Raw genomic sequence first — 18707 nt, 5'->3', positions numbered from 1 at the left:
GCAGATTGACTTTTGGGTTGACTTTCGCGAATTTGGGCCATATCTTGGTCTTTTAGGGTTTGGGCCTTGTTGGGCCATTGGATTTCTGAATTTGGGCCATGGATGGACTATGGACTTTCTTGGGATTAGGTCCATGATGATTTTCGGGCCCAATTTGGAAGTTGGTCCTTATTGGGCCTTGTGATGTCATTTAGGAATTTGGACCTTTTGAGAAAATGGGTTGGACCTTAGTTTTTGGGACAAGTAAGAAAAAGGGTAAAATGGTCTTTTACCCTGGATATTAGACAAGTAACTTAGATTCTTGATTATGGGTCAAGGTCCAATTATTAATTGGATATTATTTGATTATGTTAGCGCGGGGATTTTTCGGACCTGTAGGCTGACAGCTTGAGGTGAGTTTCCTCACTGTGTTTAGCGGGTCGAAGGCACCAATGTCAGCCCATGGTCTGATATATTAGGATACTAGTTGTCTGCATGACTCTTGCATGTGTTATGTTTTTATATGTTTATCGGGCAAGTCCCGATGACTATTATGTATGCTATTTATCTTATTGATTATTGCTTGTGTTTATATGTTTATATGTTTATACGTATACCGTACAGGGCCTGATGCCAGGCGAGGCCTGATGACTGACAAATCTGTTTACCAATCGGGGCTCGATGTCGGGAGGGGCCCGATGACGGGATGGGCCCATTATATGTTTGATATGTATGGTATGTGGTACTTTGGGGAACTCACTAATCTTTGTGCTTACGGTTTTCAGTTTGTGTTTCAGGTACTTCTGGTTCGAATGGGAAGATCCCAAGATGAATGCAGTGCACACACCACATTGTATTGCCTTTTATATTACTATGATGTATTTGGATGTTATTGATACACTAGATTCACCATGGTTGCTATGATGTTGTTTTAGATACTGGTTTTACTAATTAAAAATCAAAATTTTAGTCTTAATTTTTGGGACATTACAGAGTCTGATTCAATATTTCACTCGATTCTGATGTAAATTACAGGTGTGAACTATTGATTTGAATAAATATACATATGAAGAACTTTATCAACATACTTACATAATTTACAGATTATATGAATTTGGCTTAGTAGTTATGTAACCAAATTAATAAGTGTGGTGTGATGTTTTCGATAATGATCTTAGAAAAAAAAGGTTTTAGAGTGCTTAATATTTTGAAGGATGCTTAAGATCTCGAGTTAGCCAAAGATCTTGAGATTGATGTAGAAATGTAAATGTTTGTAGTATCGATTCTAAGTAAAAGAAGCTTCACATTCAAGATATGTACTTATAAAATGGAGGCAAATTATAGTGTTAATTTTGTAAATATGAAGAAAATGTTAAAAAGGATAGTAACATATTCAAAAATGTCAAGATATTGTAATGTATCGGAAGATAAATGTCTTGTGCCAAAGATTTATGTAGATATTAATATGCTTAACATGTGAGTTATGATAAACTTGCCATTATATATAAATGTAAGATGAATACTATCCTACAAATCCGAGATATACCCCTACTCTTGCTTGACCGGGTTTTTCAGGGAGACTCAATGTCTTTTCTTATTGTCCTCATGCTTTATTGACTTGGTCCATGCTTCATGAGATAATCTTTTAGTAATACAAAGATCAATCACAAAGAATACTATGGCAATTCCAAGATGTTGGCTAGTTCAAGATCTTGGACCATTCAACATGTTAGTGCATATTCAAGATGTTATCCGTAATAAAAGAAAACTAGAAATATTACCCATAACAAATCCCCCATAAATTTCTCATTCAAGAACTTGGAAGTTCGATATATCTATAATTTAATTTATATCGTTAGACGGTGATGGGACATGACCGCTTTATCTAGGTTTGATCTTATTCGTCCATGTTCCTAGGAAATTCAAATATTGTAAGGCCAGATTTTCTCTTGGAAAATCCCTTATAAATTCAAAAAAATTTCTCCTATTTCCTTCACTTGCTATCAAGAGGCTTTGCTCGAGTTTTGTACGTAAATTTTCTTCTCTAGAATTTTCTTATATCATCATTCTTATTCTCTTCTTGTTCTATGCGTAAAAATCTTACCAGATCTAGGGATAAGGCTGAAGTGCCAATTTTTGAAGACTTCACTGATTTGGGTATGTCACCTCACGATGAAAGTGAGATTTGTTCTTACTCAAATGTCGAGATCGAACTACTTCGATCATCTAGGAAGTTTCTCGATGGTTCTGTCTTTAGACTTTGTGGTACCAAAATAAAATTTGATTTCATATCCCCAACATGGATTTGTTTTTATGATTTTCCTTTCTCAATCGGGCTTTCTTTCCTTTTTCCATCTTTGATCTCTAGGTTTTATAAAGTCACTCAATTCGCCTATGCCCAAATCATGCTAGTGGTTTGGCGTATTCTATATTGGGTGGTTCATCTTAACGAATCTGAGGGTCTGAATCTTGGTTTACTTAAGATAGCCTATGATCTTCGTACCTTCGGTTTTTTGATGTGTATTTTTAAGATAAAATCACTAAAAAATCATTTGATTCTTAAGAGGGTGTTTGGATAAATTAGTTTATAGCTTATTAGCTTATTGCTTATTAGCTTATAACGGTGTGAAAAAACAGTTATTGCAAAAGTGTTTATGGTGGGAATAAGTAATAAGCTTTAAGCAATGGGGAATGCTTATTAAAACCAACTTATTTAGCTTATCCCCACCACGATAAGCTGATTTTTAAGGATTCCTATCCAAACACTTAAACTTAGCTTATTGTTGTCGGAATAAGCAATAAGCATCCTCTTTTTTTCCTATCCAAACACCCTCTAAGATTTCCTCTGCCGATTTGGAAGAAGAAGTAGTTTTTTGTCAACAGACACTCTCTTGATCATGGAGATTCTTTGCCTAAAGATTAGGTGACTAAAGGTGTAATTTCTATTTCTAGGGTTTTTAATAGGGTTTTTCCTTGAATATTAACCTAAGTTTCTATTATATCTTGAGTAGTTCCAAAGTTTGAAGAACTATTTCCCCTTGAGGAAGATACTGAGAAGAAGGTTCAAGAATTTTTAAAAGTTTCAGCGAAGAAAATTAGTTTTAAGATCTTGGTGGATTGTTCTTCACAGGAAGATCATGGTACATCTTTATTAGTTAGAAATCCTGAGCCTATTAGCATGTCTACTGGTATGTCATTTTAATATGATTCTTGGGTTATGATTTCATCTTGGCTTAACTTCTTCCTTTGAGGGTCTCAACTTACTCGATCAGATTCAATATTTTCCAGTTTCAATGTTGAGAACTTTTTAACCAATGATCCCTCTATAAAAATCGAAAAAATATATGCTCCATGTCTCAGGTGGGCTGAAGGAAAGCCTACAAATCATGATCCTAAGAAGAGGAAGCTTACTTTGGATCTTGGTCAGGAAGTTTTTTGAGGGTCTAGGCCCATTTGAAATCAAACAAAAGTTCATCATTCTAACCCAAACTATAAGTTATATTATACTATATTAAATGTGTTTTATGTTATGAACTTTTTAATTTACAAAAAAGGTTTCTTCTTCAGGCTACTACCCTGATGTTGAAGGGCATCGAGGAGATCAAGAAAGATTTTGAGGCCTCGAAGAGATAGTTGGAGTTCAAGATGTTTGAGAAAAGAAAGAATGGATAAAGAAAAGAGAAATATTTTGGGCTCAAGATTAAAGGTCTTCCTACCAATATTAAGGAGGTATCGAAGAGACATTTTGATCTTGAGGAGAGGATTGAGGAGATAACCAATGAGGCGAAGGGTTTTACTATGCAGTTTGAAAAGGTTGAATAGTGAGGAGGAGGCATGTGAAGAGGTTGAAAAGGTGGGTGAAAGTGAAGATACGATAGGAGAAGGAGAGAAGGAGGTTAAAGATGTTGAGGACCCGAAGATTGTTGATGGTGCAACCCCTTGAGAGTTTTGTTTGTTTGAATTTCTTATTGATTATGCTAAAAACTTTTATCTTTTGTTTATGTTTAAAGACAATATTTTGGGTTGTAATGGTTTAATTAGGTTTAAATATGCTCAAGGGAGCATAGTATTTTAACCTTTTGAATATTATCTAACATTTAGAATATCTTGGTTGTTAACTACTTTAAAAAGTCATATTTATCGAATCCTAAGAAGCTAAAAAACTAGTTTTTTTGAGGAATGTATTTTATAAATCTTTAAACATTGTTAAGAAAATTTTCTTAGTTTTTGTAGAAAAGGGTAAAAAGTTTTAAGTCTTCATGTCTCTTAAAGAATGAATTTTTATCGAAAATACTATATTTGAAAAAGATTAGTTGAAAAGTATACAAGATTAATGTCGTGGGTGAAAACTTATGACTAACATCATCAGCAGGATTCGAAGTAAACATGTTCAAGATCTTGAATAAGATCTTAGTTGAGATCGTAGGCAAGATCTTGACTAAGATCTTGGTCCATCATCAGCAGGAGTCGAAGTAAACATGTCAAGATCTTGGATAAGATCTTAGTCGAGATTTTAGGCAAGATCTTGACTAAGATCTTGGTCAAGATCTTGCTCAAGATCATGAAGGGTATTAAATTAATTCATTATTCTATCTTTTATTCTCCTGTATGATTCAGGTGCTGAAAACGTCAATGAAGACCCGATCAAATCGGAATTATCTAGGAAACATGAAGAAAAGACTTGGTCATGATGCATGCATTTAATTAGTTAGTCCATGTTTCCATATTTCTAGCCATTAGTGGCCTATTTTAGCTATCGTCCCATGATTTCCCATTAAGTTTAGCAGTAGTAAATAACTTGCATCTTTAGATTCATGTATTGCATCTTTTATGAAATTAAGCAGAAACTTGTTCAAGTCTCGTTTCTTCTCTGTGTTGTTCTTATTAGGAGACTTGTCATCTCAAATTGGCCTCTATCATAAACCCTTTGATTTCAAGATCGAGTAGAAAATTTGAAAGGTAATTCTTAACCCTAGAATGTGATGTTTCTTGAAAAGTCAATTTCATGTTGAATTTGGAAGTAGGCTCTTGAAATACATGTGTTGTAGTGAATTAGAAAACATCAAAGAATCAATAGTTTGGAATTTTTAAACATGAAGCTTCATAAGGTGTGTATGTGTGTGTAATTTGTGTTGCATGGGAGGTGAGGAAGTAGAAGACGGGGCGGGGAAGGTGGGGGTGGTTTTTTCCTTTACTGATGTGTCAAGAGGGGCAAGTGAGGAAGACCATTTTACCCTCATATGAACGACACATGGGGTCTGCTAACGGAATACGTTAACAAGTCTTATCTCCAAGACCAAATCCTCAATGAAACCTCGTTTTATGGACGTAATCTGCAAGGTGGAATGTTGTTGGACCAAATCCAAAGAAAATAAGAAACCACATGAACCAATTTTGCAATTTTGTCTAAAATAAATGCTTGATTGGTATGCTTTAATGTTTGCCATTGATAGTAGGTTAGAACTTCATTAACCATGGTTATGTTCGGTTAATCAATTACTTTACTTTGGGACCCCCTTAACTTTTTTTCATAAATCCTTTGGAATATTTAATAGATGGTGATTATTTTTTATATGGTATATACAATTGGAGCTATCTATTCCACTAAAGTTTTAACGAATTTTGATTTAGGACAAATGATACGAGATAGAAATGTATTCTCGTTTAAGTTCCATATCTGCTACAAAGGTTTTATTTTTAAGTAGTGTTGCAACGATGTATTGTTTATGTGAAAGTATGATTATGTTAATATGGTTGTGAAATCAATATTTTTTTATACAATTGAACATGTATAAATATTTTTTAGGTTGTTAATAATTTTCAGTCATGACATGTTTATCTATTTTCAGAGTAAATTAAATCGTCAAAATAATCTCTTTTGTAACAATTAATTTAGAAAGAACTTAAATGTTGGGGTTTATGAGTTTATTAATATGGTATCAACGGACCCAATGGTCCTTGTATACTTGGATTGCACAATTTGTTTCAATTAATTTAGAAAAAACAAATTTTATGTGTTTATGCATCGAAAAGGTACATCGTTCTCCTCTGGTTTGCATAAGTCATACCAAGTGAGGAATATCCCTTGCTCTTTCGATATTATCATACCTTCACACTTCTAAAAAAATATTTTTTAGCATCAATTTACTGTCTCTACAACACGTGGACAATATTTCAGATTGGGATGAGATTTATGTTTGCAGACTAAACATTACAGACAAAGTAAAAAATAATAAAAATAAATAAATAATTTCGGAATCCAAAACATGTCCAAAATCTAAAGAACATATCCTAAATACTTTTTTTTCATAACGATGAAACACACCCATATCAAACACCTCTCATAGCCGGTTCTACAAAGATACATAACAACATTATCCTCTTTAGACACCCGAACAAATTACCTTAAATCCATAACTCTCATATACACAACTAAAAAGATAATTTTTTACTTACTACAAGGGTTATTGTAGAAGGGTTGTCAAACGGGTCCCACTAGCCCCAATATTGAAATGCTAAAATCCGAAAACAAGAGGTTCTCGGACCCACTTATCATGGGCGGGGGGCCCACATTGGTGGCATTAAGCTCGGGTTAAAAGTTCATAGACATTACTATTGTTCTCCCCCGGGACCCGTTTGAGCATTTCTAAGCTTTTTCGACTCCCTAAAAACTCGACTCTCTTGACTTCCATATAACCACACTCTGAAACTTCTTTGCTTGCATATAATGATCGCAACCTATCCGCATGCCTTGAATCCGTATGAATTGCTAACTCAATCTCCAATCTTGACATCTTCTCCTACACCATTAACAAAGCCCATGAGTTACTTTCAATGATTATGTGAGAAGGGCATTTATGTCTTTTGCACATACAAAAGATCAATAGCAAGTCTTTGTCCCACCTTTTTTGCTAGGACAAAGTACACAGTACATAGTACAGTGGGTAATGTCATGTCATGTCATGTTTTACCTGGTAAAATGCATAGATGTGATCTAACAACTGCAAACATGTGAACCCTGAATCGTTAAAAAACGTTCTTGAACAAGGGCCCATTTCGGAGAATCGGTCAACCGGAAAAAGTATAGTAAGGAAATGGTTCTTGAAAACCAACTCATTCTTCTCACTGCGAAGAAAAAACACCAAATAAAAAGCTAAAAAACATAACCTATATTCATATAGAAAAAAAAAAGGGTAAATACTAAAAAATAGCAACATACGTTTGTTTATTCGTGTATTATAGCATCCCCTTTTATTTGAACAACATTCTTATAATTTTATTGGGTAGATTTTTCAAAGTACAATGCTATAACAAACAAATAAACGTTGTAATTTGTTGCTTTTAACCATATAAAAAAAAGTGATTAATTACGTTTCGGAAAGTGGTAGTGAGAAATTCACAAAAGAAGCATCGGATTCTTTCCCATCTTCAAATGAAGGTGACTTGGCATCATCCGTATAAATAGAAGCACTTGATGAAGGTTCAGAAATAGACCAACAAATCGAATCAAGAAGGGTGGTTGGGGTTAATGGTTTTATTGGTGCTTCACATGCCTATCAATGTCATCATAATTCATAGCCAAAAATAAGTTTATTTAAATATTTGATTTCATAAATTAAGCAAAAGGAAATTGGATATTAATATTACTTGCATGCGACGATTGCGACGATTTCTAACCCCTTTTTTGGCAAGATTTGCTATATTTTGATTCTCTTCATGGCTTGAATTTATTCCAAGGGTTTTTGGATCTTGAGAACCATTTTGCCTATTACTTTCCTATAAAAAATAAAATCATCATGTGAGCAAAAAATTGAACTTTATAGTAGAGGGTATAAAATATTTGTGATAGAATAAAATGGGGGAAACTATAATCAACCATTTAAAAGGGGTTCTTAAATATTTGTTATTCTAAAAAATTGTTTCAACTTTTGTGTTCAATATGTTACATGTTCATATGGTTATGTTTAGGTAAATCTTTCTAGAGTTTGGTTATTATATATACTATTAATTCTTAAATGGAGTATTTGTTATTCTAAAAAATTGTTTTTCACTTTTGGAATTTTGCCACAAATGTTTTACATTTTGGGCAGATTTAGTCCCTGCAACAAAGGTTTTTCATTTTGACAGATTTAGTCCCTGCAAACAAAGGTTTTACATTTTGGCAGATTTAGTCCCTGCAACAAAGGTTTTACATTTTGGCAGATTTAGTCCCTGCAACAAAGGTTTTACATTTTGGCAGATTTAGTCCCTGAAACAAAGGTTATACATTTTGACAGATTTAGTCCCTGCAACAAAGGCTTTAGATTTTGTCAGATTTAGTCCCTGCAATTTTTTTATTTATAGAAAGGTCCCTGTAAAGTTTTTTTTTTCAAAAACAGTCCATATGTGTAAGATTTTTGTATTTTAGCAGGTTTGACCCCTGTGTACAAAACTAATTACAAAAATTGTCCCCATTGCCTTTTACTAAACTGCTGATAATACATTTAAAAAAAAATTAAAAAGACCCCATTGCATAGCATGGGTTTTTTTCTAGTTACTTATTAATTCCTACATCTTTATAAATTCTTCATAATTCATTTTTTCCATCTATTTCCTATCAATTCCTCAAATACTTTTCACACATCATTTATTCAGATAAAAACTTTCAAGAATATGAGAGATTTTATTTATAATTATATATATACCTTTTGATCACCACCAAATTGAAGATTACCAAGCATGATGCCAATCTGGCGTGCCAGGTCAGCAGACAAATGAACAAGCCTCTGAGGCCTTGTCTCCTTCACAGTCTTCAAAACCCATAGTGGCTGAAATATGACTAATTATTAAAAACATAGAATTTAACATTTTTATAAAAGTCACTTAATTGGAAAAAAATATATATATTTGTTGGATTATATAACTTACTGTTACAAGATAATTGGAGTGACCAAGATACTTTTGAACAGAAGATTCTTCACACACCACATGACTTGCATTGTGACCAGGTAACCATTGTTCCACTAGTGTGCCACCTTGTCCAAATGCTGACTCAGCAACCTACTAAAACCATTTTTTTTAATCCATATAAGAAATAGCAATTTACTTTTAATGTTTTTTTTCTTGTGTTATTATTGTAACTTTTATTCAAAATGTCTTAAAGTTGACAAGTAATCGATTTTATATTTTACGAATTCGCCCCAAATTTAGTTTTTTTTTTTTATTTATCTATAATGGTTTATAAGATTTTTATCTTAACTTTTTTCCAACTTATTTAAAAAAAAAATTTACGATATTTGCTTAACTTTTGATTCCAACTTTTGCATTGCCTTGTATACATTAGCAAACCAGTTTTTCTCATTGATTGTGGGGCATTTTTATTTGATGAAATATAAATATGATTTTAAAAAAAAATGGTTTGCTGCAAAAGTTGGGAGAAAAAACGTTAACAAAATATTGTTTTTTAAAAGTTGGATAAAAAGATAAGAAAAAAATCTAATAAACCATTATAAAAAAAAGTCTTTAAAAGTTGTAGAAATATAAATTTGTAAAAAAAACGAAATTTGGGGCGAATTCGTAACAAAATTTTAGATTCACACCAAATTTGTAATAAAATTTAAAACTTTGGTCAAAAGTATAAAATATATCAAAAGGGTGATCTATTCAACATAAAATAGTAGGTAACCATACAAAAAAACATGAGTTAGTTAACCTTTTTAAAACATAAAATCGGTTACTTTGCAACTTTAAGACACTCTGAAAAGTTAGTTTCCAAAAAACAATGATAACCCTTTTTCTTATTAAACGCATTGTACTTTAGTCTTTAGTATTTTCCTTATTGGAAAACTACACTTTTAAAAATCTCCTTAATTTTTGTATTTGTATGACAATGTAGAATGCTATGAATTATAATAAACAAATTAATGGAAGAACATTGCATTTAACCTTCCATTATTGAACTTTTTAGGTATCAAAAATGAATAAAGATTCATCATTCATTCGAATACAAATGAGAAAAGTCAAGAGTACCTTATTTTGGAGTTGTGCAGAAACGTCTCCATCAACATAAAATGATTGACCCGAAAAAACCGAGCCTCTTCTTTTAAGCTCTTCTTCTGATGAAAATAATCTTGATTTCTCAATCATGTTTGGTTGTTTTGCATTTTCAAGCATTGCAATAGGAAGACATGAATTCCCACTATCAAGAATATTCGAATCATCTTTGGGCATATGATTTTCTCCAAGATTCTTCACAACATAAAGTGCTTCACTCAATCTCACTATCCAACAATAAGAAAAAAAAAAGTTATATCTTTTTATTCAAACGATAAAAACAATTTCTACAAAAGGGTTATTCTTTCAGCAACTCCTGAACTGGCCCACACTGTCATTCAGGTACACAGTGACCCACTAGGTAGCTGACACAAGATTCCAATGCACATATAGAATGCATACCTAAAAACATTTTTGAATATTTGAAATATTAAAAGGTAAAAACTTTTACCATTTCTTCTAACACTATCAACAAACCATCCAAGTGTGACAATAAAAAGACCATTTGTGGCTCCATGTTTCAATGCATGCTCAAACTTTCGTCCACCTGAGCTGTAGACACATGTTAAGTAACTTTTTTTTTTTTCAAATTAAGTGTTGTTTGGATAAATGATGTTTGAAAGGATGTTAAAAGGAGTTGTGGTAAGTTTGTAAGAAAAGGGTATCGAATTTGAATTTGGAAAGTAAAAGGGTTGAACTATAAGATTCAAATGTTTCTTTCTATAAAATTGGGAAAGTAGATACAAACAATAGTAGAAACTTGTCCAATTTGCAGCATTTATGTAAAAAGGATGATAGAGTTTTAATTAATGCAACTACAAAAATGAAGAGACAATCACAAGATAACATCAACATCAAGATGAAAAGGGACAAAAGGAACAAAAGGATATTTGGACCACTAAATGGGTACAACGTGGATGCAAATGAGGACTATATTGTCCACCCAATCTTTCTGTTGCATCCATAACTTGTTTTCTTGCTTCTGTAAATCAAGATTATGAGGCAAATTAGATCAAAAAAAAGTTAATCATATGACTATATGAGCAGCAAGACTTCTACTAACTCATAAGCAAAGATAATCATTTGACTATTGTAGTCAGACGAATCTATTGTCCCATTCAAATTTATCAATATTCGAAGTAGAAGAGCAGAATGTTAAATACTGATTCGAAAAGGGGGGATTGTTTTGGGTGAAAAGGTCAAGTTTTGTCAAATTTTTGAAATAACGAAGCAATTAAGCGATTACGCATAGCATATTCACAAATTGTCAAGTTCGCAGAGCAAAATTGATTACTTTAAGGGCACATAAAACGATAATTAATTGAAATGTGAGTGTATATGTGAATGAAATTGAAGATTGGGTTACCTTTGGATAGTCCAGTGACACAAATAACGAGGCCAGAAAAGGGGGAATTTGATGATGAACGAAGGATAGAGACTGAAGAAGAGGAAGTAGAAGGCGACATTACAGGATCTGACGATTGAAGACCTCTGAATGAAGTACTACCCAGTTTACAAGTGATATCTACAAGTAATCTTGAATACGCCTTTTTGGTAATAACTTTTACACCACCATTCCCCACCATCTGATTGCAGTAATCGAACGAGAAATTAGAGATGATGTTCAGGAAATCAGCATATTCGATATGGGTTTTCGAATTCACGTCAAATATAGCATGGGTTTTAGGATCTGAGCATATAAACGAAAACAAAATTTGAAATGGGTTTCAGTAAAGAAAGGCGGAGTTTTGTACTTTTAAGGAAACAAAAAGGAATGAAGAAACAAATGGTGTATAAAGACGAAGGATTGCCTGTGGCTTCGAGAATGCAGAGAGATTGTATTTGAAATTTAGGCAACGAACAAAAGACATTTGGTCAAACTTTGTAAAAGTTTTGTAAAACAAAGTGCCACCACGATGATTTTTCAAGTGATTTTGCCCACTTCTTTTTTCTTCAAATAATTCGAGAAGGAAAAATAGAGAACAAAAAGATATGAAAACTGAAAAGGAATATTAAATTTTAAATTTCCGATACACACATACATGATACAACGAGAAATAATTGTAAATTTTGTTTTCTTAAAGAGAAAATAATAATCATTTTTTAATATTTTTATCAAAAGTTTGAAAATTATCAAAAATTATCAACTAATATATGTGAAAATCCGATTGACTGTGAACTTTTAGTATAGTTTATATTTTTTTTTCAAAAATCAACACAATTGTCGTTTTAGACGTCGTTAATTATGAAAAGATGTTGTTGACTGTGAAAAATGACATCATCGAAATTAAAATCTACAGGATGTTATTGTATAAAAGATTGTTATGTAAAAAATATATATATATATTAAACCAATAGTATGCTTTTTGGAGCAAAATTTTCAATATGTTTTTTATTTTGATTTTCATATCAATTTTTTCAACCTACCCCGTAATACATGTGTTGATGACATAAATAAGTGATAACTATATTTGGTTTTTTTCCCTTAGTCACCTATATTTTATTGTGTTCAGTAGAGCATTAACCATAAAAAAGAATGTGATGTTGGAAATGTAACCTTTTGTAGCCAGTTTAACATGTTTCATGCCAACATGACAGCCATGACATTTGAATTTTTAGTGCTTTTATGGCAATAAGTAAAGTATTTGAAATTTGCTTATTAAGACCATCTCCAACTCTTAGCATTATCTTGTACATTAAACTTATAAAGCTGCAGGGAGTAGACTCGCCGTACGCTCGGCACATCCGAGCAGGAATTGGCAAACACCGCGTCTTGTCCTCAGAAAGGGATGCTCAACATCGGAACTCAACTCGACAAGTAGAAAAACTACGCCAACAAAATACGAGGCGGAGAAAAAGAAGATGCATACAAAGAAATCGTACAGCTGTTCACCAACGCCTCATATTAAATATAAATATACATGGTTTCCCTGGAATGTTAGGAAGCCTAGGTTGCCTCAAATGGGAATGGGGCAATTGCCCAAATGCATATCAAGGTTAATACACTCGAGGTGATCATGGTTATCCACTCATCATACTTGAAGTTGTGGCCTCACAGGATTTATGGATATGACATGTCTTCTTTGGTTCTCCGGGTTCCCTGAATGACATAAATGTTCTTAAAATGTCTTCGATATTCGAGGACATAACGGGACTGCACCATATTCTTCATTTGTTGTCCATGGAACTTCTTACAGCTAGAGGTATTATCTTGTGGACGGGATTTATCTGGAGCGTTCTTGTTTTGTGAAGAAAATATTTTGTCCTGATGATCAAAAGAGGTTGAAAGTTTAAGAAAGCTCAAAAGAACGCTAGGAAAGATGTTGAACGAGTGTTTGGCGCTCTTAAAAAGCGTTAGCATATACTAAAATATCCTGCAATAACTTTTGTTGAGATTTGAGAAGAAAATGAGTAAGGTGTTGTGTACTTGTATAATAATGCATAATATGATTCTCAAGGATGAAGGAAATGCAATATGTGAGTAGAACAAAAACGAGATCGTTACAACGACACAAACATTTGAGGTTGGAAGCAAAGAATACTTGGCAAGAAGATGAACAATTCGTAATGTTGAGATTCATCATGATCTCCACAGAAACTTAATGAAACATATTTGGACCATTGATCACATCGATCTTAATGCGGAACCGATCGATGAATTAGAATGTCAATATTCCGATGAAGATGTCCTTTAGATTTAAGTTTTTATTTTTAAGTGGTTAACTATTTACGTTTGTATTTAAGTTTTTATTTTTAAGTTTTTTCGTTTGGAAGTGTATAAGGTTGTAAGACTTTAAGTTTTTTAATTATAATTATTATTATTTTAATTTCTAGCAATTAAAAAATGTTAAATTTTAACTGATAAAAGGTGTGACAACTCACCCCTCCTAAATAACAAGACGTTGAAGATGTATGACAAAAAATGACTTGAAGCCAAATGGCAAAAATTTAGTGTGTCAAAAGTGACATCAATTCCTCTAAGCCTAATTATAATGCAAAAGATAATGCAAAAGTGACACCAATCCATTCCACTATGCTTAACAATAAAAAATAGTATTCACGTATATTCTATTGTATCCAACTTTTATATTTAGTATTATACTATTCACCTATACAATGTTGATGAATAGTATAACACTATATTTAGTAGTATTACACTATTCCTCTACGCTATATATAGTGTTAGGTTTACTATATGGCTGGAACATTTTAATGTAGATTTCAATATAAAAGTGTGTTTAGTGTATAATATTTGTGGGGTTGGAGATGCCCTAAATAGATATCCTTATACATGTTCTAATCTGTCCAATAAAGTTCTAAAAATCACATTCTGTCAAAATGTTAACTGGGTTAAATATAACCGTTGAAATTGTATCCATACAAAGGTTACTTAGTATTTTTATAGGGCTCAATTTTGTTTATATACATTTTATTACGACCTAAGCACATTTAAATCCCACAAACAAGCATAAAACATATCGATAGGACTTCTTTAATCTCTTTTAATTCTGATTCAACAAACAAGACACAATGGATGGCTACAAGAAAACGATATCACCTCTTTTCAACAAGACCCACCACAAAACAAAACAAATTAAAACATTGTATCGTTAGCGCGGGTTAAAAGATATCCATATAATACGGTTTAAGTCGATCGCAAGCAAAATTACAAAACTACCCTTCCACGCGTTTAAATCTTCTTAACCAAACCAAACCACAAAAACATGATAATCTAAAGAATTGCGACATCTAGGTAATCTCCAATCTGCAAATTAGGTTTACTCATTAGAAATTCACAAGTCATTAAGACTGTATATTTGTTACACCAGACTGGACAAACTTTCTAGGGTTATTTTCGATAATACAGATGTGGAGGGCGTTCACGTCTTTTGTATAAACGAGAAATCAAGAGTGAGTCCTTGTCCCATGTTTTTGAGTGGGACAAGAATCAACACTTTTTGTCCTATTCTGCTATTGACATCAGTCTCAGTCTCGGTCCAGTACACAGTGTAATGGGAAGGTGTTTTCTTACCTCAAAGCTAAGGCTGCCGAGGGCCTTGCTACCATCGTCTGGTCGTCTTGCATTTGGATAAGACAAGGTTTTTCCAACCTACAAATACAACAAAGTTAAAATATTTTTTTCAAAATTTGTTTTTCTTTAATGTCAAATGTAAAAAATAATAATAATAATAATAATATAAGGGTATGTTTTTTTACCTCTTTGACTGTAAAATGACCGGTTTTAGTAGGATATACAAAAGCAAATGACAGCATAGCATCTCTTCTTCTAGCTTCTGGAGCTACCTCCTTTACCTGAAAACCAAAACCAAAAATCAACACAACAAATAACAAAATTTCCAATTCCATTCCATTCCTTGCGTGATTCCATTCCATTGTATGTACCAGATCAGTGAGTTCACGAAGTGTAGCATCCATCCATGTATAGATTTGGACTTCATCTTTAGGTTCCTTGCCTCTCACTGCAAAGTCTGTCTGGTTGTGATGACCACCAATCTGTTTGAATTCAAATCAACAAAACTCTGAACTTAAAATTTACATCTAAATCCACAAATAATTTATTTTTAGGGCATCTCAAATGGTATTCTTAAATCTTAATCTTTCTTACCTTGGTAAAAACTCGAAGTAGCAATGGACAAGTCTGCATGTCAGAGAATAGAAACGACTTTATTAATAACAAATTGCATATAACAAGTCTCAAATTGCACATAATCACGCAATCTCCTCAAGTAATGATGTCAAAACGGAAACATTTTCACTTAATTGTCAACTTCAAATCAAAACTGGCGATGTGAATCTATCTGTGTTTCTTTATGAATCAATGGTTGAAGATTGCTTTTTCTTACATTGTTGAGACGCTATTATTGTTTCACGAATATATATACAATTCGATTCAATTTGTCAAGTATAATCAGCAGAACTTTTATATTACGTTAGCAATAGATTAACTCATTATCCAAACAGATTATAATTTATAAACATAAAGCATAAAAGTCCTCAGAAATATTGCATGATTCCAAACCCTAGAAAATCGTCGGACAACCAATACAACTCATACACATCAACATTAACCAATTAAAACCTCACACACACGATAATACACAAAGGAATGTCGATATCAATATATGCAGAGAGAGAGAGAGAGAGAGAGAGAGAACGGAACCTTTTCGCGGTCGACTGGTTCAAATCGAGGTCCGGGTTTACCATGAACAGGAGGAGGACCAGGTGGTCCTCTTGCCGACGGTGGAAGTGGCCTTCCGCCTCCTCTTCTTTGCCCTTCTCCTACTCGTGCTGCCATTGATGAAAAATTTACTACCTCTGCACTCCAGACTATCTTTCGCGATTTCTCTCGATTCTAGTGGCAAAAATAAAATTTCTATATGCATAAAGTTTTAATTTTCATCTCGGTGAAATGTAATATGGGAGACGGAAAAATAAACAGTTGGATACATATTATATTACAACGATTTTTTAAAGCTGGCATAAGATGTATTCGAATTTGTAAGTAACAAAAGTCGTTAAGCTAATATATGAAAACAATAAAAATATAAAACAAAGTTCTGAAAAATAATTTAAGATTTTGGCCATCAAGAGAAAGAGGAGAAAAACTAGTGAAAAACCAAAGTCTCTCTTTAAATACTCACATATAAGCTTTAATGTATGAACCCAAATTTTAAAGAGATTTGACTTTTAGAGAGATTTTGACCAAAAAGACAATTTGGTCATTTAGAAGAATTTCATTATATGAGAAGATGTAACTTGATGAAATGAGTTGAGATAAGTCTAAGTCACTTTTATGTGATGGGATAAGTGGGTTCAATAGAAGACTAATAAGAGATGATACATTTTGGCCATAAAGGGTAAAATGGAAATTTTATGTTTTTGGGCCAAGTTTGTGATTTAATAGATTAATAATTGTAATAAGTCAGTCATACGCGACTTAATGGAGTTTTAGAACTCATCCCCACATTCGTGTCGATATAAAGATCATCAAAAATTTGCAAGCTTTTGGAGGTATAAAGTCTCAACCTTGACAACTCTTTCATGTAGATCTAGCTAGGTGGTTTTGGTTATGGTTTTGGTCTCTTTGTGGTGGTTCTTGTGAGTAGAAGTTACTCCAGAACCTTTGAACCTCTATATTTGGTCCTTATTGAGGTTATGGAGTCACAAAGTTTGGATCTTGATGGGTATAAACCTTCCATCCATGATTTAGTGGTCATTTGATGAATTTTGGGACTTAGGGTTTTGATTTGGACCCCCATTGAGTTATGCTGAGTCATAAAGTTGGAAACTTTATGACTTAAGAGGTCCCTTGAAATCAGATCTGGGAGTTTGGACTGAGGTCTTAAGGTATTAACAAGTTTTGAGACATTTTGGGAGTGATTTTGACCTTTAGGAATTCATCTTTGGTGTTTGGAATTCATTAGGCCATGCAAAGGCTTAAAGCATTCGACTTTATGGATTAAGATTTTGAAGAGGACTTGGATCTATAATTGTAGCTGCTGGAATGGGGTATTAAGCACTTAATGAAAAAGTAGCTTAACAGAGGAGTACGTTGGGCGTACATGCAGGTACGCGCAGCGTACACCACCTTCAGCCAATATGCTTAGCGTACAAGGGAGTACGCCCCGCGTACTCATCAGTTGTGGGCTTGGACTGTTTTGGGCCTCGGGTTGGGCCATGCAGTGGACTTTGGGCCTTTGGACCTTAGTGGACCATCAGAAGTCAGATGTTTTGGGCCAGGAACATGTTTGGGCTTAAGGTAAGGCCCATTAGAAGGATTGGGCTCAATTTAGCAAATTGGGCCACTAGTGGGCGGCTTGGAAAGCCTACCTAGTGTTGGGCTTTTGATTTGGGATTGGGCCTTAGTTTGGATCATATTGGGCCAGGAGTAGAATGGTCATTTTACCCCCGTGCATGGATTAAGGATTATGGTATTGGGGCCCACTTGCTAATTGGGTATATTGATTGGTAGTGATAGCTCGGGAAGCTGGCGGGGCAGCAGCTAAGGAATTCATGCGGGAAGCTTCTGTAGTTCGAGGTGAGTCTCCTAACCATACCAAAGGGTCTAATGCACCAAGGTCGGCCCATTATGCATTATGTGATATGCTAGTTGATTTCGTGTTATGTGGTATGCTAGTTGATTATGTGGTATGTGATATGCTAGTTGTCTTTGTGATGCTTGCATGGAAGACCTTGGGGGGTTCCCGAGGCACTAGGGTGTAAGACCTTGGAGGGTTTCCATGACATCCTTAGTCAAGACCATGTGAGGGTTTCCATGGCATTGGGCTAAGACCATGTGGGGGTTCCCATGGAACCCAGAGTAAGACCCTGGAGGGTTTCCAGGGCATCCTTATATGTATGGTTGGTGTGAAAGTGGGCTAAGACCATGTAGGGGTTCCCATGGCACCCGGAGTAAGACCCTGGAGGGTTTCCAGGGCATCCTTATATGTTTATATGCATGGTTTGTGGGATTGATAAGGTTTATGTAGCTGTTACAGTTGATATGGATTTTGTGATTATGTGGATTATGTGGGGTATGCTCTGGGGAACTCACTAAGCTTCGTGCTTACAGTTTTGTTTATGGTTTCAGGTATCTTTGTTTTGAAAAGGAATGGCTCAGCTTGATCGCAGCGCACACACCCATGTTTTCCGCAATAAATGATTTTGGGATGAAC

General features: G+C 33.8%; 2 protein-coding genes across 2 annotated transcripts; both read right to left on the bottom strand.

Annotated features, from left to right (window-relative positions):
* Positions 1-6202: 6202 nt before the first annotated feature.
* LOC145125412 (BRCT domain DNA repair protein) lies at positions 6203-11943 on the bottom strand. The gene is made up of 10 exons (XM_079060871.1): positions 11378-11943; positions 10902-10993; positions 10463-10565; positions 9988-10238; positions 8887-9018; positions 8664-8786; positions 7627-7755; positions 7351-7532; positions 6951-7104; positions 6203-6779 (listed from the first exon to the last, which is right to left on the bottom strand). Exons 1-10 carry the CDS (start codon positions 11595-11597, stop codon positions 6561-6563), a joined length of 1605 nt encoding a protein of 534 aa, XP_078916997.1. The 5' UTR covers positions 11598-11943; the 3' UTR covers positions 6203-6560.
* A 2603-nt stretch (positions 11944-14546) lies between these two features.
* LOC145123430 (histone deacetylase complex subunit SAP18-like) lies at positions 14547-16440 on the bottom strand. Its single transcript, XM_079058635.1, has 6 exons — positions 16193-16440; positions 15638-15670; positions 15415-15525; positions 15229-15324; positions 15044-15121; positions 14547-14776 (listed from the first exon to the last, which is right to left on the bottom strand). The coding sequence occupies exons 1-6, from the start codon at positions 16325-16327 to the stop codon at positions 14744-14746; spliced, it is 486 nt and encodes a 161-aa protein (XP_078914761.1). The 5' UTR covers positions 16328-16440; the 3' UTR covers positions 14547-14743.
* Between the last annotated feature and the right edge of the window lie 2267 nt (positions 16441-18707).

Source organism: Lactuca virosa, chromosome 7, assembly GCF_052849685.1.
Source record: "Lactuca virosa cultivar CGN04683 chromosome 7, Lactuca_virosa_CGN04683_v6, whole genome shotgun sequence".
NCBI classification, from domain to species: domain Eukaryota; kingdom Viridiplantae; phylum Streptophyta; class Magnoliopsida; order Asterales; family Asteraceae; genus Lactuca; species Lactuca virosa.
The sequence above is the reverse complement of the archived record's forward strand: the minus strand, read 5'-3'. Positions and strand labels throughout refer to the sequence as shown.